The following is a 23,458-nucleotide window of genomic DNA, read 5'->3' as shown; positions in this document are numbered from 1 at the left end:
GAATAAACGAAAACGGCCTTAATTTCTTTGAAAACCGGAAGTGGGTGTTAATTTGTTGCACGTGTTCGCGCGAGAATTGGAGACCGAGAAGGAATGAAATCATTGATGTAGAAAGAATCCGTCACATTAGGAGATCATATTGTCATTGATTGTAAGTACATTAACTAAGCTTGTCACGTGTAACTTTATTTAAAATACTAGGAAGTTGTCAATGATATGAGTTACAAATGGACCTAGTAACTATTAATACAATAGACAAGGGCCGTTTTCGATTATGTGCTTTGCTAGTTGTTCGTTTATGAATAAAGACGGACCTGTGGATTTTTTATCGCTTTCAGACGATCCTTGACAAAGCTCTCACAGGCCTGTATCATAAACTGCAGGTCCATCAGGATTTATACTTGAAATCATGACTTTTACAAACGGTCGAATCGGTTGTTCCGAATAAACGAAAACGGCCTAGTATTCCGAACAGGTAAGCGGCCAGACCGGGATTCGAACACGGGACCCTCAGAACACTAGCCGAGTGCTCTACCGACTGATAGGTACCTGGTCACCGATGATCGACCCAGTCCAATCCCGCTACACTCCTCCCTCCTTTCTCGAAGTCTTTGCCCCCGAAGACATACGAGACCCTTCCAAACACCACCACCGTGGGTTATTTAGTTAGGCGCCAATTCTGTAACAGGAGAGGAGAAAATGTAGCGGCCAGACGGGAATTCGAACCCGGGACCTTCAGAACACCAGCCGAGTGCTCTACAGACTGAGCTACCTGGTCACCGATGATCGACCCAGTCCAATCCTGCTACACTCCTCCCTCCTTTTTTGAAGTCTTTGCCCCCGAAGACATATAAGACCCTTCCAAACAACCGTGTGTTATTTATTTGGGCACCAATTCTGGGACTCTCTGAACACTAGCCGAGTGCTCTACAGACTGAGCAACCTGGTCACCAATGATTGACCCAGTCCAATCCTGCTACACTATTTAAACCATTAAGAAGAAGAAAAAGAAGAAGACTAAGCTTACACTATTATGTAACATATATAAGCTTATACTTCACGTTAACGTCAATGTTAGTTTTCACCGTTTCAGCATGCTTTGCTACAACTATCTGATTACATTTGTTGGATGACAACATTGCTGCGTTCTAAAACCCACTAAGGACTGATAGGTATAATGAATAAGTAGGCCTAATTATCTGGCAAATTAAAAAAAAATTAATTTTATTAACAGTCGGTCAGACCTGTATTAGCGGCCACTGATTAGGGACTAACAAATTTGTGTCGGAGGCAGGTATGTAGCTCAGCTACTTAAACCAGGTGGGATAAAAAAATAACTTAATGACAGTAAAGGTACACACAGATTTCTATTTAGATTAAAAATGCAAAGAAGTAACATAGTATACATTTGTACCTCGATGCTTCAGGGGTTACTATCACCAACCTTATATCCACCCCTGGACTATCTCATAATAAAACTAGAGACCGTTCAGGAGAAAAAAGACTGACTCATCACAGGCCTACAGAGACTTCCTTTGAAGATTACAGTGAGATTGACACCTAACTTCAAAGCTACGCAGTCAACCACAGTGAACCATAATAACAAAACTTTTGATGTATATCAAAGGACCACATTACCTACATGTCTTCTGTTGCTTTCAGTTTTACTGTGAGATAGTCCAGGGGTGGATAGGAGTATATATTCATGCGTTTTAATGGAACAATTACCTGTTACAATCATTATCATAAAAAATCACAAATATGTATAAAATATGCTGAAGATACTGGCATCAACATATCTGTAAAAAACTTTTCTTAGTTGAATAGTCAAGGTGTTTTTGATTTAGTTGGAATTTTGGTACTGAAGTAATTCATACTAATTTTTTTGTGTCTTCATGAATGTATACACTTTAGATGAAATATACACATGATTACTAAATTCACTATATTCTAAGTTGCAAGAAATAAAAGAAATCTTATTTTACCATTTTCCTTTATAGTTTACATATTTTTTCACAGAAAAAAATCACCTGGGTTTACTTAGTTTGAAAGCTGAATCAATTTGGGAACACCAACAATGCCTCACTTGAATTTTTGAATGTCAAAATAAATATACCCTGATTCTGTGATTCAAAGGCAAATTTATAGCTTTAAAAACATATGATAAAATTGCATACCAGTAGGATTATCAGAACAGAAAACCACCTATATGAGGTTATAGGTTTAAGCACGGTGTGCACGTGAGAAATGGCCTGTATATTGTGATCCCTGTGTTATCTTTCACAGGGTGGGTGGGTGTTTTGTTCGTGTACATGAGGAAGATAGTTTCTATGCCCAACTCCGTAGGTATGAGAGATAATATTTAGTCCAAAGTGCACTCAATCCCAGTCATATAAACAGTCTGGGATCTATCGGGTGTTGACCAGCTTCTGTACAGGTTTATACAGCTACTCTGAAAATGACCAGTGGTCAACTCGAGACACCTAAAGCTATGAGGATATTCAGATATTGGAAGTGACATGATTATCGTAAACCTTGTCTAAGATTTGAAAGCTACATTTACAATCAGGAGAAATAGTGTACAATTAACATCTAAATATTTACAACTGATTATGATTGTGTCATACATACAACTGTTACGTTAACTGAACAGTTTAGATAAATAGTTCTGTATTAATTTTCTATTGCATAATAATTACGAGACTTTGAGGGATTATAATTTGTGCTTTCACAAAAGGACATTTCATATTTCCATAGTACAGCAGGTATGTATATGTATTGCGTAGAATAATTATGTGAAATGATATCTGTTTAGATGAACCTACAACTGTAAATATAAACCTCTCCATTGGAACATATTGAAGTTAAAATACAGTTACTGTATCTAGTATTATATAATCAAGAAGACTTGATTTTGTGTGGCTGTTTTACGTCTAAAATCATAAGTATGAACAGCTTGGGTCATTTGAGGACATGTCTGATGTGGGAGATTGAGGAATATAACTTGAACCTTGGTGTGGTAAAAAGACTCACAAGTACCTCACATGGGTTTTAATTCACAACATAGAGATGAAGGGCTAGTTGTGAAATGCTACGACAACTAGATCACAGCTACAATGACTCATGAAAATTAATAGATTAAGATGTTAAATTTAATACTACACTTTATCCAATATTTGCTCAGGGTGTTTAGAAAATTAATCAAATATGGGGACACTTGATAGAACCAAATTTGGACTAGTTTTTCATTAAATCATTGCACAATTAGTTTTTAAAAGAAATCCGTAAAGAGATGTACACCGTTTTCATATTGTCAGTCTGCATTAAATGAAAGGTAAATGAAATTGAGGCCTCTAAAAGGGAGAATGGCACTTATAGAGATTTGGGGGGGGGGGGGGGTTGCTTATTGTATAGGAATATGGTATCAATTATAGAGATTTGGGGGGGGGGTTGCTTATTGTATAGGAATATGGTATCTATTAAACAGTGATGTATAACAAGTGTTTGGTGTCAGAACTATTACATTGAATTTAGTAAGAATGTGGGTTGGAACATTTGAAACAGTTACAAACTATTTTGCTTTGTGTTTAGCAATAGATAGAGACTGTGAAAGTAAATGCCAAATCTTTTCTTGATTGTTTTTAGATCAATTACTGAAGCTGATTAAAGGTAGAAATTCATTGTGACAGAAACACATTAAAATAAGAGTGATAAATGGATTTTGATAATAAAAAAATTCCTTTTGTTAAAGGGAGGGATCTGTCTGGGCTCTCAGACATATTTCTCTAGATTCCTTAAATTCCTTCAATGATTTCAACTCTAGCTGTTAATGGTGCACAAATTCCATCTTTGCATATTAAAGAGTTAGCTCCATTTAATGCGGGTAGGTCAGGTATCATTGTTAAATGCGGGTAGGTCAGGTATCATTGTTAAATGCGGGTAGGTCAGGTATCATTGTTAAATGCGGGTAGGTCAGGTATCATTGTTAAATGCGGGTAGGTCAGGTATCATTGTTAAATGTGGGTAGGTCAGGTATCATTGTTAAATGCGGGTAGGTCAGGTATCATTGTTAAATGCGGGTAGGTCAGGTATCATTGTTAAATGCGGGTAGGTCAGGTATCATTGTTAAATGCGGGTAGGTCAGGTATCATTGTTAAATGCGGGTAGGTCAGGTATCATTGTTAAATGTGGGTAGGTCAGGTATCATTGTTAAATGGGGGTAGGTCAGGTATCATTGTTAAATGTGGGTAGGTCAGGTATCATTTTAAATGTGGTAGTAGGTCATGTTAATGGGGTAGGTCAGGTATCATTGTTAATATATGGTGGGTAGTCAGGTACATTGTTAGGGTAGGTCAGGTATCATTGTTAAATGTGGGTAGGTCAGGTATCATTGTTAAATGTTAAATAGGTAGGTCATGGGTAGGTCAGGTATCATTGTTAATGTGGGAGGTCAGGTATCATTGTTAAATGTATCAGTTAAATGGTAGGTCAGGTATCATGTAGTGGTAGGTCAGGTATCATTGTTAAATGCGGGTAGGTCAGGTATCATTGTTAAATGCGGGTAGGTCAGGTATCATTGTTAAATGTGGGTAGGTCAGGTATCATTGTTAAATGTGGGTAGGTCAGGTATCATTGTTAAATGTGGGTAGGTCAGGTATCATTGTTAAATGTGGGTAGGTCAGGTATCATTGTTAAATGTGGGTAGGTCAGGTATCATTGTTAAATGTGGGTAGGTCAGGTATCATTGTTAAATGCGGGTAGGTCAGGTATCATTGTTAAATGTGGGTAGGTCAGGTATCATTGTTAAAGTGCGGGGGTAGGTCAGGTATCATTGTTAAATGGGGTAGGTCAGGTATCATTGTTAAATGTGGGTAGGTCAGGTATCATTGTTAAATGTGGGGTAGGTCAGGTATCATTGTTAAATGCGGGTAGGTCAGGTATCATTGTTAAATGCGGGTAGGTCAGGTATCATTGTTAAATGTGGGTAGGTCAGGTATCATTGTTAAATGTGGGTAGGTCAGGTATCATTGTTAAATGTGGGTAGGTCAGGTATCATTGTTAAATGCGGGTAGGTCAGGTATCATTGTTAAATGTGGGTAGGTCAGGTATCATTGTTAAATGTGGGTAGGTCAGGTATCATTGTTAAATGCGGGTAGGTCAGGTATCATTGTTAAATGTGGGTAGGTCAGGTATCATTGTTAAATGCGGGTAGGTCAGGTATCATTGTTAAATGTGGGTAGGTCAGGTATCATTGTTAAATGTGGGTAGGTCAGGTATCATTGTTAAATGTGGGTAGGTCAGGTATCATTGTTAAATGCGGGTAGGTCAGGTATCATTGTTAAATGCGGGTAGGTCAGGTATCATTGTTACATTATTATTTGTGAGCGCAATTCGCGTTGCTTTCTCCAAAAAGTATGACATTACGCTCGCAAACACATGACGTCACAATCAATACCTGCCCGCAAGGGCAGATAACTCTCTTTAATATGCAAATACAGAATAGGGCCTAATAATGTGCTGTATTAATTGAGTTAGTACCCATACATTTATCTTTTCAGACCTACAGACCAGAGATATAACAAAGAATGGCAGACATAGAATCCACGCCTAGTACCACTGGTGTGGAAGATGTCGAGTAAGTATCAATAATGCTTATGATCACATAGATACATACATTAGATTGTTACAATACTGGAGAAATTGTAAGATAACCTAAGGTCATCGTACTTCTGTCGTCATCTGCAGACAGTGCACCGTCAGTAAACTTATCACATGTAAACTTCTTATCAAGTTCCATCTGTAGGAAGGAGCTGAAACTTGCCTGATATTATTATGACATTGTCCCGACCAAATGTCGTTATTTTTTGGTTTGATCTAAAATCGAAGATGGCCACCACAACCACCATCTTGAAAACACATTTTGAACTTTTCTCATGGTCTGCCTGCGGAATTTGTGTTTGTTATTTAATCTGATGATTGATAAGATAAGTAATGTTACTAAGACTGTGATCTTGACACTGTCATCTGAAAATCTTTTAATTGGTTTTATTTCTAAGAATGTACCAGGGCTGGGGTTAACTTGAAAGAAGTTAATAGTCAGAGCTGGCTTTGTATATTTTGACTGACTATATAAGCAAATTAAAAATTGGTCATATTTGATTTGGTTATCTTTCAGAGTTCAGATTGATGATTCAAAAGATACGGAAAACAACAATATATCAGCCCCACCCTCAGAGCCAATTGAAAAAAATGTCAAGGTCATAAATGCAATGGTTACAGATGTAAAAAAGGGTGAGGTCAATGGTACAGTAACAGTGAATGGAGACACCGTTGATGATGTCAAGGTCAACGGAGCCATTAATGGCGACGTCAAGGTCAATGGGGTGTCTAATGGTGAAAATGAAGATATTGCTTCAGAGGTCATAGCTAAAGACACTACTCCAGTAGTCAAGGTTGAAGAGTTTACTCCTATAGAGGTTAAGGAGAAAGATATTTCAGTGGAGGTCAATGTCAAGGATGATGTTCATGCAGAGGTTAAGGTGAATGGATCCTCTATTGGAGGCATAACCAAAAAAGAACCAACACCAAAACGAGGTAATAAGATAGGTAATATTCCTTATTTGTGTAAAGTCTATAATATCAACATTCAAATGAATGGTGATCCTTACATAGGTTTTTCTAACAACATATTTAATGATGTGAACATTTTGCTTCTGGAAGATCATGGGTTAAGATGACACATTAGACAGAAAAAATGAAATTATTTTCTGAAATAACACTAATGCTTTAATATTACCCTAGATATTGATGAGTTGATGCCAGCCACTACACAGTTTACAACACGGAGAGATGAAGCAGTAAGGCTGCAGATGGACGACACAGGACCTGGGGCCATGAAACCCATGACTGTTCCATCAGTGTTCAAAAACACTGCAGACAAGGCCCCTAATGCTATAGCACTTGGTACGAGTCTCAATGACAATCAGTAGGTTTCGGTATTTAGCATTGTATATATGTTTATTAAAGGCCCACTACCATTAGGTCAGTTAATGCTTTGGCTTGTCCTGTCTTATTCCACCATTTTGTCAAATTTTTACCCCGCAAAGCGGGGAGACAAATGGTCATCTCACACTCAAGTCCAGTTGTGTCCATAATGTTACATTTCCTACACTAGGGAGGCAGATACATTTCATCATACTGCACTTTCAGCTCTTGATAAAATGATTGCCTTCTTCTCAACTACAAGTCGCAGTGAATTGAGATTTATCATTAATATTGATCAGGGTGATTTTGGTCACTGTAATCTGTTTCAGACTAGGGGAGACAACTCAGTATAATTCTTTACCATTACAGGTGTGAAGAGAGGAGGAGCCTGGGTGAAGTGGACATACAAACAATACTATAATGATGTCCGCCGGGTAGCCAAGGCTTTTATAAAGGTAGGCAGTAGTATAGATTATTGTTAGCAATTGTACAAAGGAGATTTATAGTGCACTAAGAAGAAATTAAATAGATAAATTAATGCATACAAATTATGTGTAATGAGATTGATACCTTATGTTAGTGTTAACGTAGAAGGAAGTTCGGTTATGTCTTGACTTTGATATCTAGAATAAATTTTTTAAAGGTCAATTTTGTTTTCAAAGTGGTACTAATATATTTTCAGTATAAAACTCCTATTTTCGAGATACAAAAAAATTGTTAGGTTGTACACTGTTCTGACACTTTAGCACCAATCCTCTTTAATTATACACTAATACCAGTCGGGCAAGGATGGCTAAAGTCGGTAAAAAAATGATGTGAACGTATCTAGTATAATTTCTTATGGAATAGAAAAATGAAATTTCTCGTCAAAATCTGTCTGCGTACGTAGAAATTAATTTAAAGTTTAGGAATCCTAAAACGTCCTCCCAGCTGACTATGTCCGTGGTTACATTTCCACGCAGCCTCGCTTTCAATGCTTTCAACTTTTCTTTATTTCGATGGTCAGAACTGGGAAACGTAAGCAGAACTTGACCGTCGTATTAATATGTGAGAGCTTTTGGAAGGCCAATTAATGCATTTAGACTGGTTTTCTTTGCCCGACTATTCACTTTAATTATACACTAATACCAGGACTCCTCTTTTATTGATACATTGTAGCTTGGACTTGAACCTTACCATGGCGTCGGAATTATTGGATTCAACTCCCCTGAATGGTTTATTGCAGATTTAGGAGCCATATTTGCGGGGTAATTATCAAATTATGGTTTTTCAAAACCAGTAATTGTAGCTATCACAGAATTAAGCAGAACCTAAGTCCTCATTATTGTAATAATGAATATTGTGTACACAATTTTTAACTTTTTACTTTGCAAGTGTAATTCAAGTCTGCTTTTATTGTGTAAAAATGGTTAAACTATCCATTGCTTTCTTGCTGCTTATGAGGTGTCACTTTCATCTTTCGTAGATAATTGGTTGGTAAAAATGAGTTTGACATTACAAACAGTAGATAGGCAGTGCAATGTTATAAGACTAATTCACGTACCACTGATACCAGATAATGTTTGTGCGGGACAAGTACAGTGGACAGGGCTCGAATTTTACATTTTTTGCCACTTGCTAAAAATAGCAAGTACCATAAATTTTTACTTGCTAAAATATATTTTTTACTTATATTTAATATCCTATTCACAGTTATGTTACATTTTGAACATTATTTGCCAAATTTTCGTAGGAAATTAGTCAAACTTGATTAGAATTATTAACCTAAGATATAGCATTTTAACATCCATTTCCGTCCTCAATGACCCCCTGGGGGACCAGAGGGGCAGGATCAAACAGGGTCAAAATGATTAAAATTTCAAAAAATACCTCTAAGTTCACAGGTTTGATGGAAACAAATACTCTTCATAGTCTAAAGAGTCAAATTTATAAATCACTGACCAAGTTCAAGGCTCAGCACATAGTGTATATATGTCTTTAATTTGTTTCATTATTTGCTTCATTATATATTCTAACTCAGGTGACCGTTAAGGCCCATGGGCCTCTTGTTGTGTAAAAGTGGTTAAACAATCCATTGCTTTCTTGCTGCTTATGAGGTGTCACTTTCATCTTTTGTAGATAATTGGTTGGTAAAAATGAGTTTGACATTACCTTAATCAAACAGTAGATAGGCAATGCATTGTAATAAGACTAATTCACGTACCACTGATACCCGATAATGTTTGTGACAAGTATCTCCAGTGGAGATGGAACATACTCTTTGTAATCTTCTCGCTGAAATGATGCAAGCGCGGGATATCATTTTTTTTTTACATCATTCCATCAGCAATAGAAACAATAGTCCTGCACAAACTTTATCCAGTATCACGTGGTATGTGAATTAGTATCATTAGACAATTTTAGTATTGACATTAATTCTTAGGTCCGCAACGTCTGTTTCAAACATTTACAAACTCCTATTGAAAACATTGATCAAATGTGTACTTCTGATTGCCGTCACTTTTAACAGGGGGTTTGCGACAGGAATCTACACGACCAACACCCCCGAAGCCTGTCAGTATGTAGCCGCCGATTGTGAAGCTAATATATTGGTCGTTGAGAACAACCAGCAGCTCAAGAAAATCTTAAAAGTGTGGGACAACTTACCTCATCTCAAAGCCATAGTCCAATATGATGGGGAGGTGGCTGAGAGGAGAGATAATATTTACTCGGTAAGGACTGAAACTTTTTATCAGAAATATTGCTGAAACATAGTTGGGAAATATGGGGGCAATTTTAATGTGATTATGTGTACGATTACAAAATTGATATTGTATACTTGTCCGTTTCAGTGGAGTGAGATGCTGGCCTTGGCTGATCAGGTTCAAGATGCAGAGCTTGAAGATAGACTACAGCTTCAGGCCCCAAACAAAGCCTGTACACTGATATATACAGTATGTATGGCTGACAGAGTATAACAGTTCACATTATCACATTTTATCTCTAACATTAAATTATAGTTTACAAGACAAACATTGATTCCCTTTAGAATAAAATTTGAAGGACTCTAGAAATAAATAGATTGATTATTATTATTGATGTTTATCTGTTTTGTAGTCGGGAACAACAGGGAACCCAAAAGGTGTGATGCTGAGTCATGACAATGTATGTATTTCATCATATTAATTTCAAAGTTCTGTTAAGTTTTGGGTACTTTTTAAATGAGAAAATATAAAGTTTAAAATTTAAATAAGTTGATGCATTGCTTTTGCAATCAGATTTTATTTTATATTTGTAAATACTTTATATTAAAGATAGAAATATTTATGTGTATATACTAACATTTATTATATCTTGTGACATCTTACTAACATAACAAATCCTATAGCTGACATGGACTGCAAAATACTTTGGCCGACACCAAGGAGCTGTTTTTCAAAACGAGGTGTTTGTAAGTTATCTGCCCCTGAGTCATGTAGCGGCCCAGATGATTGACCTCCATATCCCAATGGCATACGCTGTGGCTGTGTACTTTGCAGATCGCGATGCTCTCAAGGTTTGTAATGCCATGATTTTCGACTAAACTGTTCTCCTTGCTGTACCATCATACAGTATCGAATGGAAAGTTGCCAGTGATGAATCTATATGTAACTTTACTCTATCATCATTCTCATTTATAGGTATAAAATCTATGAATTAATAGTTCTCTAACTGTCAAACACCCTGGGTATCGCACATGTGATGTTTGGCTTTGATATTGAAAAGATACACATGCATGTGCGAACATAAGGCATAACTACATACCGCCTGGCAATCGTACAGTTTTTAAACATTTGGAAATTTTTATTTGAATGAAAAATGTGAAATGCAGCAGAAATTTTGGTAAGAAAATTTTCTGTTGAATTTCGTCTATTTTATGTAGACATTAAGCTTAAAAAAAGCAGGAAATTCTGTTATGATGTGTGAAGTATCAAGCTGTCTAGAAAATGAGCAATTCCAGCTACAAGCCATGATGGTACAGAAAGGATAGCAGTTAACAGTCAATTATTATACTTTGTTCATTATAGTATCTTGTATCCCTTGACAGTTGGTCTGGACAACACAGAGAGTCGGTGAGGCTCTAAACTGGGGTTTTAATGTGGAAGATCTTGGTGTGAGTTATCTCCCCCTGAGCCATGTAGCAGCACAAATAAATGATATCTACATTCCCCTAGTACATGCTATGAGTGTGTACTTCGCTCAGGCTGATGCTCTGAAGGTTTGACATTCATTCTCAGCATGGACTACCGAGTGGCTCTGCATGTGGGTTAGCGCTAACATGAATTGTTTTGTTTCATTAAAATTTTATGAATATTTATTGCATGGGTTCTTTTATTGTTTAAATGGTATGGTTTGAGAAATAACGCACATTATATTGATAGTTAAAACACACGATTCTGGACACTAAATGTTTCTTTTTGAAGGTCACTTACTGTTTGTCTGGCATGATAACGATTCATATTTAATTTACGTAGATTATGTTAGTGTTCCCAACTCTTTAGGTATGTCTGTTGATTTTTTTACATGTGGATGTTGCGCGGTGGTAAAAAGCGCAGGTATTTTTCACTAATTGATTGGGTGCCGTAGATCTTGAGTCTAAGGCCAAGATAGGGCATGAGTCAATAAATTGTCATCCTTTGTTAAATTGTGTTTCTTTGATAGGTCATTATTACTTAAATCACAATGTATCATATACACTATGTTAGTATGTATTGTTGATCTAAAGGTTTAATTTGAATTGGGGCCTATATTATGTTCATATACTATGTTCAATAGAAGATATGCATACATAATCATTTAAAAGTTATGCAGTAGTAAAAAAAAAAATTGTCTTTGTATGCTTTTGCATAATATTATGTGTCCTTTCATATTCATAAAATAATCTTAATATAAATTTGAAAAATCTGATTTACGGTAATTACTTCAACTAAATTCCACTTTCAAAACCAGAGCTATAATTTTTAGACTATTATGTATCTCTAGGGATCCCTGAAGGATACCCTGAAGGAGGTCCGTCCCACTGCGTTCCTTGGAGTACCCAGAGTGTGGGAAAAGTTTGCAGAGAAGATACAGGAGAAAAGTCGAGAAGCAAAGGGGATTAAAAAAAAGCTCGGAGCATGGGCTAAAGGGAAAGGCAAAGAAGGTGTTATGGCTAAAATGGAGAAGTAAGATTATAGCTAGGATGACAGCATTGTTTATTATTTTGTACTTTAGTTTTTGCAATTTTCAAAAAAATATTATTTACCATATTCAACCCAAAAAGTGCCCATGGGGTTTAAAAAATGAAAAAATGAAAAGTTGCTTAATAAGACAAAATAGTTTAGGTCTTATCGCTGGTCATTGAAATGAGGCCTCAAAAAAAGGAAGGGCGCTTTAGGGACATAGGCCTTTATTGGTTTGATTACGGTATGTCAAAATGTGGATTGGTTATATGGTAAACCTGGATAAATTAGAAATTCTTGCTGCAAAATTAATATTATTCATACTCTCTTTCTGAGCAAAAATAAAATTTAATAATTATGAAGAGGAACTATTTCATTTTTCAGTCATTCCATGCCTTGGTTTTGGGGTTTAGCCAACTCGTTGCTGATGATGAATTGTTTTGTTTTTCAGTCGTTCCATGCCTTGGTTCTGGGGTTTAGCCAACTCGTAGCTGATGATGAATTGTTTTGTTTTTCAGTCGTTCCATGCCTTGGTTCTGGGGTTTAGCCAACTCGTTGCTGATGATGAATTGTTTTGTTTTTCAGTCGTTCCATGCCTTGGTTCTGGGGTTTAGCCAACTCGTAGCTGATGATGAATTGTTTTGTTTTTCAGTCGTTCCATGTCTTGGTTTTGGGGTTTAGCCAACTCGTAGCTGATGATGAATTGTTTTGTTTTTCAGTCGTTCCATGTCTTGGTTTTGGGGTTTAGCCAACTCGTTGCTGATGATGAATTGTTTTGTTTTTCAGTCGTTCCATGCCTTGGTTCTGGGGTTTAGCCAACTTGTTGCTGATATAATTTTTGTGTTTTCAGTCGTTCCATGCCTTGGTTTGGGGTTTAGCCAACTTGTTGCAGTGTTGGGTTAGCACTGTGCTTGTTATTGTTTGTTTTCAGTACTGTTCCATGTCTTGTTTTGGGGTTTAGCCAACTCGTAGCTGATGATGAATTGTTTTGTTTTTCAGTCGTTCCATGCCTTGGTTTTGGGGTTTAGCCAACTCGTTGCTGATGATGAATTGTTTTGTTTTTCAGTCGTTCCATGCCTTGGTTTTGGGGTTTAGCTAACTCATTGCTGTTCCGACCAGTGAAGAAGGAGATGGGGCTGGATCGGTGTCGGATCTGTGTGTCTGGAGCAGCCCCCATCATGAGAGACACCCTTGAATGTTTCTATAGCTTTGATATTACAGTACTGGAGGTGTACGGCATGAGTGAAAGTACAGGTAATGTACCAATAAAGTTACACAAGGATCTATTTGTAATACATTCATTTTCTGGATAATCTTAGAAATTGTGTTCATATCACCCTCGCAAACCACAGTGTCTAAACTCCACTACACCCTGGGTTTAAGACGGGAATCATCGTTTTATGTCTAAATATATCAACCAATCATAATACTTTCCACTTATGCAGTTTTTTAACTTGGAGAAGGAATCCTCAACATGGTCTACTGTCATTAGAAGATAACTTTCTAATTACCGAGTTTTCTATCCCCTGTTAAAAGTGTTTTTACCGCATTTCAAATGCACTTTTGTTTTCCTTCAGGTCCCCATACTGTTGGTACCAATGACAACTTTAGACTGAGCAGTGTCGGTAAAGAAATTCCAGGGGTACACACCAAACTGGCTGACAAGGACGATGAAGGCAATGGCGAGGTAGTGTACTGTATAGAGTTTAATATTACCGGAGGTTAAATTTCCTGGTTCACTTATTCCTATGATTCTTTAAACTATTGTTCTAAGGTACATATGCGAATTTCTGAATATTTCAGTGGTGTTTAGAATTAGCAGATTTCTATGTAAATGGAACATAGCTCAAATAGACCATCCACGAAACATACCTGCTACACAGTACTTTATAGGTAGTTACCGGCAAAAAGATAGAGTGTATTTCTATAACTCAAGTTTATGCTCATGCATTTGCCTCTGATTAATATGGATTTCTATCATTATTAAGTTGAAAATGCTCAGTAAAGATGTTTGTTGTTAATGTTTGATCTGAACAGTCCCTTTAAAATAACCTCATGTTACCCCTGTTTTCAGGTGTGCATGCAAGGTAGACATGTGTTCATGGGATACTTAAACAATGCGGTAAAGAATGCTGAGGCTTTCGACTCCGATGGCTGGCTACAGACAGGGGACATTGGTAAAAAGGACAAAGACGACTTCCTCTACATCACAGGCCGCAAGAAAGGTAGGTTACTTCCTATCAAACTGAAGATGATGGAAGTAGGGTATAGGAATTAGAGGATATATTTGTAAATATCTTTGAGGTAACAGTTTTAAATTTTGTTCCCCAACATTTATAAGATGAGATATATTATAGCTACTGTATTGATTCTTCTATTTCTGGATTTGTTTCTTTAAGCAATTTTTGTCCATGACTAAGTGTACATAACTGTGTGAAACTTGTGATGTAATTGCTCTAAACAAGAAGTGATGATTGTGCCTTATGTTTTGTCGTTGATTTTGCCATGGTACCATCTGCTGCAAGGACATTTGGCATGAAAATGACCTTGAGTGTGCATATGAATGATAACATTGCAAACAAAGAAGCCAAGCCTGTTTGGATCATTACAGAATAAACAGTTTATATAAGTAATTTCTTTTTTTCTAGAGTTGATCATCACTGCTGGAGGGGAGAATGTTGCCCCTGTACCTGTCGAGGATAATGTGAAGGAAGAACTACCAGTCGTGTCTAACTGTATGCTGATTGGGGACAAACGCAAGTTTCTGTCTATGTTGATCACATTAAAGGTATATAAGTACTTCAGAGAACATTTGTATCTGTTGTCATAGTTACTTATACCATATAATATTTAATGGTAATTCTCACACTGTACAACATAAGTTTGTTTAAATCCTGTTAATTAGATACAAGTATAATGGTTATAAGAACCAATATCTGAGCTCATAAAAAGGTTTGATGTGATGTCGTGGTATCAGACAGTTATTTCAAGATATATGAAGTTATGAACATGTATTGAGCAGAGTTTTCTGCTCTTCTGTTTGGGTATCAGACAGAGTTATCTACTCTTGAGAACATATATCTGGGCAGAGATATCTATCCTTTTGAGCAAGTATAAGACAAGAGTAATCTACTCTTGTGAACAGATTCCACTTGCTTGTGAGGAGTGGCTTTAATTTGTGAGGAATGAAAAAATAATTCTCAAGTATTTAATGATGTTATTTATTCTACATTCAAGATATGCTCTAAGTTACTTCATCATGAAAAAAAGAAAGAAAATATTTACACTATGTTTATATTTCCAAAACACAGAAAAGAAAGCCAAGTGAATTATAAACCATTTCAAAACAGTCCTTGTCTACACACTATTCGATAATTAATGAACCATTAAATACAACTGATCAATGATTTTAGGTAACGGTAGATCCAGACACAGGTGAGCCGACAGACAATCTGACCAGGGAGGCGAAGACTTGGTGTCAGTCTATAGGCAGTGAATCCACAAAGTTGACTGACATCATCAACGATAAAGACACCGTCGTCCTGAACGCTATCCAGGCTGGGATCGACCGCGCCAATAACAAAGCCGTGTCGCGGGCATCAAGGATTGCCAAGTGGTCAGTCCTGCCTCAGGACTTCTCCATTCCTGGAGGTGAACTGGGTAAGTTTAACTGCACCTGTCGGTCAAATCTTGTAGACTTTGATTGATGAAGTATATTGTTGATCTTGGTTAGATTTCTAAATAAAAATTTTATCATAGTTGCAGAGGAATGTCTGAAAGATATTTTCTAGTTATCAGTTCACGAATATACATATATTGATTTCAGGGCCTACATTAAAACTGCGTATATTGATTTCAGGGCCTACATTAAAACTGCGAAGACCTATTGTGAACAAGATCTACCAAAAGACCATTGAATCCTTTTATGCTGAAACATGATTACGGTACTTCAAAGACAACAACCTAGACATGATATTTAACATGCGGGTGGTTCAAAGAAAGGAATAGTTTTCAACATTCCTGGTTGTGAAACAATGATTGGAACATTCCTGGCTGAGAAACAATGAATTGGAACATTCCTGACTGTAAAACAATGAATTGAACATTCTTGACTATAAAACATTGAATTGGAACATTCTTGGCTGTAAAACAATGAATTGGAACATTCCTGAATGTAAAACAATGAATTGGAACATTCCTGACTGTAAAACAATGAATTTGAACATTCCTGAATATAAAACAATGAATTTGAACAATCCTGAATGTAAAACAATGAATTGGAACATTCCTGACTGTAAAACAATGAATTGAACATTCTTGACTATAAAACATTGAATTGGAACATTCTTGACTGTAAAACAATGAATTGGAACATTCCTGACTGTAAAACAATGAATTGGAACATTCCTGACTGTAAAATAATGAATTTGAACATTCCTGAATATAAAACAATGAATTTGAACAATCCTGAATGTAAAACAATGAATTGGAACATTCCTGGCTGTAAAACAATGAATTGGAACATTCCTGACTGTAAAACAATGAATTGGAACATTCCTGACTGTAAAACAATGAATTGGAACATTCCTGACTGTAAAACAATGAATTGGAACATTCCTGATTGTGAACAGGGAGAGAAATATTTCTTGCTTTGGAGCTGGTAACAAAATATGTATGACCATAAAAATCAATTAATACATAATTTTATTTCTGTTGGGTATATTTGAATGAAATATAATCAATTCAGTTCATTATATTTTAACCCAGGGTATTACATGTAGTTTGTATGTACTGGATTTATTCTGCTTTAGTAATATAAGGGGTCAACTGAGTACAGCTTTCAAGTTGCCATGGTTACATCGCAATATTTTTCACAGCGTTTTCTTTTTTGGTTATTGTTCACATCAAATTGTTGTCGTCATTTTGATTTAAGACCAACATGTAAGACATATAATTATAAACTTATTTGCCAATGACAGTAATCTGTTTAATTTCTCTCTGTGAATTGTGTCTGTGATAAGTCATTCCATATATTATGTTGAAACTTATGTATATTACATACTAAGTGCTTTCTTTAGTGCTGCCATACCTGTTTGGTAAGTATGTGCATGAAACTTCAATATTTGTTAATGAAACAAATGAATACACATTGTATCTTTATAGTTACATGTACTGAATTCAACCCAGTGAGTACCAGGGGTGTTTGAAAATTGAGAAAATTGAGGGATCACTTACTGGGACACTTACTGGGACAACCTTTAGACATTCTACAAACTTATCGCACATGATGAACCAAATTCAGATGTTGAAAATAGTAAAATAAAGAAAACCAATCTGTGGAACCTGTCCTATAAAGACCTCTCAAGGTCAAATTGTGTTGAAATGGACCATTTGGGACCTTCAGAAATTGATATTTTGATCTTTGTAAAGTGATCTATGTCAGGTCTTACTCTACATGGAATTCATATTTCCAATTTCCACTTAATAAATATTTAAATTTAAGGTCAAATGAACTTGAGGCCTTGAAAAACAAGGGGGGGGGGGCTTGTTGGGTTGAATGCAGTATATATACTGTGTAATGGATAGCACATTTTTGAAATTGAATGAATATACAAATGTATTTTTTTTCTTTTTTTTGTGTCCTAATTTTCTCAATATATAAGCAGATATTTAAGGAATCTCATTATTTTAATCTGCTTGATATAATTTACATTCATTTATATCTAACAAAATAGCATGTTATTCGCATTTCATCATTTCTTGTTTAGATTACTCTGTAATCAACTTAGATTTTAATTTCTAATTATTTATTTAGTTGTCTTGAAACATATATTGTGAAAGAGCATGAACCCCTGATCATGAAAGGAGGATGACTGGGTTAGATAGATTATGCTTTTCCAAGGGCCTATGCATACACTTTCACAAACATTCCTTAAATTTTAGTAATTCCCTAACTTTAAATTCCACATAGGGAAGTATTACAGAAGTTAAGGAAAAATCTTAAGTTAAGGAACCTTCCTTCAAATCTGTAATGGTTTTGTATTGGGAATATTAAATGAAAGATTGAATGTTATGAGAATATCTCTATCACAATAACATCTGTAAAAGGCAATAATTTCTGAAAATGTCTTAACTCTAAAATTATGTCATAATTTACACAACGGACATGTAAACAATTCTATGCATGCTACCTGGTAATTTCCAGAGAATTGCCCTTGTAAGAGTACAATATCATAGAGGCATCAATCTTATACATTTTCATAAGGAAATTGTGCAATCTTCATCTCATTATATATATAATTATATAACTATGTAATGATTACTACATGTAGTTATGAATATTATGCTTTTCACATCGAATCTAGTTATAAATTATGCATTTCAAATAATGAATTTAGATCTGATCACTTTTTGAGTTATGAACAAAGTACATTGTAGAGTTGTAATGAACAAATAAGTAATTTTGTATTTTGTAAGTTTTTTGACACAAATAAACTTGCAATGCTTCATGAGCATACAGTTGTTGCTTCTTGTAATATCAAATCAATAATGTGAGCATGATCTCATACTTTTGCTTTACCTCATTATTCTTATTTATCACATAACTAGCCTGTCCAGCCATGTCATAAATATCGTAATACACATGTGTAATAACACTAATATGACATCACAGGTAGTTATTATGAAGTTATAATATATATATGACGTCGCATGATTGTCTCAGTAGACGGACCGTAACATCTGAACCGGATTTCTACTGTTTTATATTGTGACGAGGGCTTAAGTTTTACTTACATTTGTATTATTTAAAGTTATTTGATGAATAGAATCTTACACTTGCGACTATGTGATATGAAATTTATCAAACTTGTTAAATAATATGATATACCATTCACCTAAAGGCTCGTGGCATATCAAATTATTGAACTAGTTTGATTAATTTCACATCACAGAGTCACTCATGTAAGATCCTTTATTTACACAACTGTTGAAGGGGCCAATATGCATGTGGTGAAATGTTTGTGTACTGATTACATGTACTTGTGTTGTGTCCCCTTGTGATAGTTGAACTCTCACTTATAGTGCTACTCACTGACACTAACTTAGGTCACTGACACCAGTCAGCAAACTTCATCAGGTCACATTTATGTTTGGTTTATTTTGTTGAATACTTATCAAGAGACAGGATCATTTAAGGTGCCAGATTTAGGTGGTAGAAAGTCACAGTATGCTGATAACCACTCACATCAGGTCTGTGCCTGCCACCTGCCTTTTTCAAACTCAGAACCTGGAGGTGGAGGACGTTGTAGAATGTCAGAACTTTGGTTTGGTTTGTTTAGTTTTATGTCCTATTAACAACCAGGGTCATGTAAGGACGTGCCAGCTTTGTTGGTGAAAGAAAACCAGAGAACCCAGAGGAAAAAACCACTTACAAATGGTCAGTACCTGACAACTGCCCCACATGGAATTTGAACCTGCGACCCAGAGGTGGAAAGCTTGTGGTAATATATTGAGACATCTTAACTACTCGGCCACCGCATTCCTATAAACACAGAATTCAAAGCCTTCCTCACAAGGGTGACCTCTAAACTTGAAGGAAAAAGATGAAGGCAGTGTTGTACCACTGTATCAGATATAAATCTCTGATGGATTTGATATCTATCCGGATTATGTGAACATAAATTTGATAAGGTAAAAGGTGGTGCACTGCTTAAGGTGAGATCATTCTTGCACTAGGCCTAGTCCTTAGTCCTCAACCTCTTAATCTTTAGTTTGAAGAGACACATAATTATCAGGAACTTGGAAGATGGAAGCATTCATATATAGGCCATGCATTTTCCTTAACTATTATTGGTAAAATCTATATAGTGTGGAAACTGACCATTAACTATGATCCATGAAGACTCCTTCTCACTAGTGTAGTCCAGTATGACATTGCACATTGCCTAGTTTGTAATACCAGTGATAAACCTTACAACACCTTCAGGGAATGTTTTATTTGCTTGATTTTAAAATATTAAATCTCTGGTTATTTCTGCAGTGTACTGAAACTTTTAACCTGTGAACTCCGTGATTACCTGTCTTATTCTGTTACACCTATAGCTACACAGTTTTGAACATACTCGGTTCACTGGTATAGATTGTAACACTTAATGCTATGAGCTGTTTATGTGGAACTGAATAGTATTATGGTAAGGAATTCTACTTGTTACTCGACCTTCAACTTTATGTGATCTTTTGTCAAGAGTCAGTCTGAATGGCCTACTTAAATCATGACCCAGGTAGGGTGGGGGGTTAGAATGGCCTACTTAATTATGGCTCAAGTATGGGTGTAAGATGTTGACTGTCTACAAATACCTGTGTCATTGAACTTGTTAAGGTACAGAGGCTTTGTTTGATTATGTCAGGTTCAAAACTTATTCAGTTTTGTTCAGCTTATTAAATATTCATCATGAAAATACAGGGGCATACCCATGTCTGTCTTGCCCTAGCTGTCCTATTCCGTCCTGTTTCGTTATATATATGAAAGTAGAGAATTCTAATTCTTACAGACAGATACAGTGGTAACAAATATGATCTTTGATTCCAGAAAACTGTCTTTTTTAAAACAACCAAATTTACCACTAATAAAAAAAAAAGAGTGTAAACATTACTTGGCACAGAATTTTAAAAATATTGTTATATAGAATGCAATTTTATTTTTGAGTTCAGATACCCATGAATCTAAAAGAAAGAAATAATTGATGACTCCAGGTCTGAAAGGACTACCCTTGGTGGAACTGTATACAAGACTTTGTATCAATAAATCTGGTGTTTTGAGTTGGAATCAGGAATGGTAAACATGTCCTGCTAGCCGACGACACCTGTACACTGGTAACAGTTGAGTAGCAGACGACAAGAAACAATGATTTAAGTTTTGCAGGCATTGGAAGCTAAGTTGCCAGGTGTCGTCCTCTCAATGTAAGGGACTCGTCCATCAATGGGAGTCACTCAAGCGTTACAGGTATACGTCCTATGTGTGGTCGGTGAACCTTGACATCCCATACCTGTACAGGTATTCTGCCTACGGATTGTGTTATGGTGGTAGTAAATGAGAGGTAGAGGATTGTAAAGCTAAGGGCCAGCGGTGAGTATACATGTTTATCTCTTACTCCACAGGTACAAATAATGCTAATGAATCTCTTGTTTTTCAGAGACATCTTCATTTCATTAGAATAATTGCATGCATTTGGCTATAATAAGGAATATTAAGCGTTATATACCACAGTTTGTATATGAAGTCTGCAGACATGTTTGTTATGTGTAGGAAATGTATGTGTATTGCATGTGTTCTGTTTATATATAAAACTGGCAGCTAGATTAATTAGGTTTAACTAAGGCTTTATAAATCTATCCAGTCAAATCCTGACTCTAATATGGCTACCATTAACGCTGGGGCCATTTTGAAATTTAAATTTTAATATGATTACATGGTGGTACCCCAGTCAATAGAAAAAAAATTAATGCAATAATTTGTCAAACATAGAAATTATTCAAATATAACTATGTTTACTGCATATTTGCACTTACAATACATATTACAGATATTTCACTTAGTACTAGTATCCCCTTATGGCTATAAAAAGTTCTCTTACCTGTTGGACCTACTCTGAGTTTCAAATGATTTCCTTCACTATGCATCTAATATTTGACTCAAGTATTTGAATTCATATTCATTGCATAACTATTTATTGCCAGAAAAATCAGCTAAAATCGTGGAAGAAGGGTAATTTACGGAGATGTACTATTTGTAATCTGGATTATATTTTGTGATAAACATAGGTTCTATGGCCTCGGTAACGCTGTATTTAGCTCAGTGTGTACCCCGTCCCACCCACTTTTGACTAAACTCCTCAATTATGTTGTGTTATGAATGGTGATGATCAATCAGGTATTGAAGGAGACCTAGCAGGTTATTTTTCCTACTAGTGTAAGTGATATAAAGTGATGATCACAGTACCTAGGGGGCAGACATGTTTATCTATAGTCATGGTTTATAAGTCTTTACAACTGGGACAATAAAGTCTTCTGCCTCAAGTTGTACAAACTCTCGTAATAACATTCCTCAGAGAGTGATCAGAGACATAAAAACACTGTAGTATCTCTTACTCATAGCAGAGGAGATTTTAGTCATTTGTATGATTGTGAATGACACTCACTGACAAAAATGCTCCTACAAATAAAATAATGCAGGTATTAAATGATAATTACAACAAATATATATAAATGAATTGATGTAAGCACTCATGGTTAGTTGAATGTCTTAATAATAAGAGTGCGCTCAAGGTGCCACACGACCTTGACCATGTAATTAAGTTGGTCACTTTGCCATTCCATGGCTCACAGCAGAAGATTTCTGAAGAATGTCACTTTGCCATTCCAATGTCCACAGCAGAAGAATTTCTGAAGAATGTCACTTTGTCATTCCAATGCCCACAGCAGAAGAATTTCTGAAGAATGTTTAATTAAGCTAAGGAAATGTCATTAAAGAACAATCTTACATGAGTAAATGATCCCCTTAAAAACCTTCATCCAGTTTAAATTTGCAAAATGTATTATTTTCTTAGTCTCAAAGAATTTCTGAATAATGCAAAATGAAGCTTAGTAGGCAAATGTTGTAAAGAAAGAACCTATAAAAGTTTATCACCTTTAAGATTAAGATTATCATAAATCATGTACAACTCGTCTAATTTTTCGTCTCAAAGCTGTTGGTCACCATGTGTACCTCTGTTGATGATTTGATCTGTGTACATGTACTCATGTCCGTCATATATAATTATGGTGTTTTGTATGGACTCTAGTGCCCAGTATACACACATGTATATTTCTAATATCCATAAATGTCAGCATATCTTAGGATGGGAATTGTCTTAAATTCCGTGGTACATCTTGTAACCATATGACAGACAACTTCTTTTTGTATTCTTTTATCCCGAGTAACTGCATTTCAATGTCAGAGATAAAGAGTTGCTTTGCTGGATATGATGAATGTATGGCTGGATAACCTTGGCAGGGATTATAGATTTAGTCTGAGTCTTGTAAGTGTTAAAGTCTGAAAACTTGTGTTTATAAGTGTTGAAGTCTGGAAACTTATCTTGTAAGTGTTAAAGTCTGTAATGTTGTATATAAGTGAATTAATATACATCGGGTTTGGCTTAGTCACTGATTGCCTAATTTGTATAGTAGAAATCGGTCTAGACATTCTGTGAGTCTTACTTGACTAACACACCAATCCTATACCTCTCCTTACGATT

The 23,458-nt window shown here is 35.8% G+C and overlaps 2 protein-coding genes across 8 annotated transcripts in view; both read left to right on the top strand.

Annotated features, from left to right (window-relative positions):
* LOC138332949 (long-chain-fatty-acid--CoA ligase ACSBG2-like) lies at positions 1 to 18,679 on the top strand. Of its 7 annotated transcripts, none has more exons than XM_069281002.1 (17): positions 1 to 151; positions 5,559 to 5,635; positions 6,176 to 6,594; positions 6,802 to 6,963; positions 7,354 to 7,439; positions 8,143 to 8,231; positions 9,494 to 9,695; positions 9,816 to 9,917; positions 10,081 to 10,128; positions 11,051 to 11,221; positions 11,986 to 12,167; positions 13,231 to 13,418; positions 13,742 to 13,851; positions 14,239 to 14,389; positions 14,813 to 14,952; positions 15,578 to 15,824; positions 15,991 to 18,679. In XM_069281002.1, exons 2-17 carry the CDS (start codon positions 5,586 to 5,588, stop codon positions 16,101 to 16,103), a joined length of 2,460 nt encoding a protein of 819 aa, XP_069137103.1. In that variant the 5' UTR covers positions 1 to 151; positions 5,559 to 5,585; the 3' UTR covers positions 16,104 to 18,679. The 7 variants fall into 7 exon arrangements, with proteins under 7 accessions (XP_069137103.1, XP_069137108.1, XP_069137109.1 ...); XM_069281007.1 differs by having other exon boundaries at positions 2 to 151; positions 16,024 to 18,679; XM_069281008.1 differs by lacking the exon at positions 11,051 to 11,221 and adding an exon at positions 10,352 to 10,519 and having other exon boundaries at positions 2 to 151; positions 16,024 to 18,679.
* A 2,302-nt stretch (positions 18,680 to 20,981) lies between these two features.
* Positions 20,982 to 23,458, top strand: part of LOC138332950 (long-chain-fatty-acid--CoA ligase ACSBG2-like) — a 29,143-nt gene continuing 26,666 nt past the window's right edge. Inside the window, 1 exon segment of the mRNA XM_069281009.1 lies at positions 20,982 to 21,291. The gene's annotated coding sequence lies outside the window, so the exon portion shown is untranslated.

Source organism: Argopecten irradians, chromosome 10 (assembly GCF_041381155.1).
Source record: "Argopecten irradians isolate NY chromosome 10, Ai_NY, whole genome shotgun sequence".
NCBI lineage: Eukaryota > Metazoa > Mollusca > Bivalvia > Pectinida > Pectinidae > Argopecten > Argopecten irradians.
The sequence above is the reverse complement of the archived record's forward strand: the minus strand, read 5'-3'. Positions and strand labels throughout refer to the sequence as shown.

What these genes read in the sequence shown, in the direction of transcription:
- LOC138332949 (XM_069281002.1), top strand. Translation starts at nt 5,586, where the DNA reads ATGGCAGACATAGAATCCACGCCTAGTACCACTGGTGTGGAAGATGTC. An exon ending in TAGCCAAGGCTTTTATAAAG is followed by an intron (nt 7,440 to 8,142) that starts GTAGGCAGTAGT and finishes GATACATTGTAG; the next exon opens with CTTGGACTTGAACCTTACCA. An exon ending in CCTGTACACTGATATATACA is followed by an intron (nt 9,918 to 10,080) that starts GTATGTATGGCT and finishes TCTGTTTTGTAG; the next exon opens with TCGGGAACAACAGGGAACCC.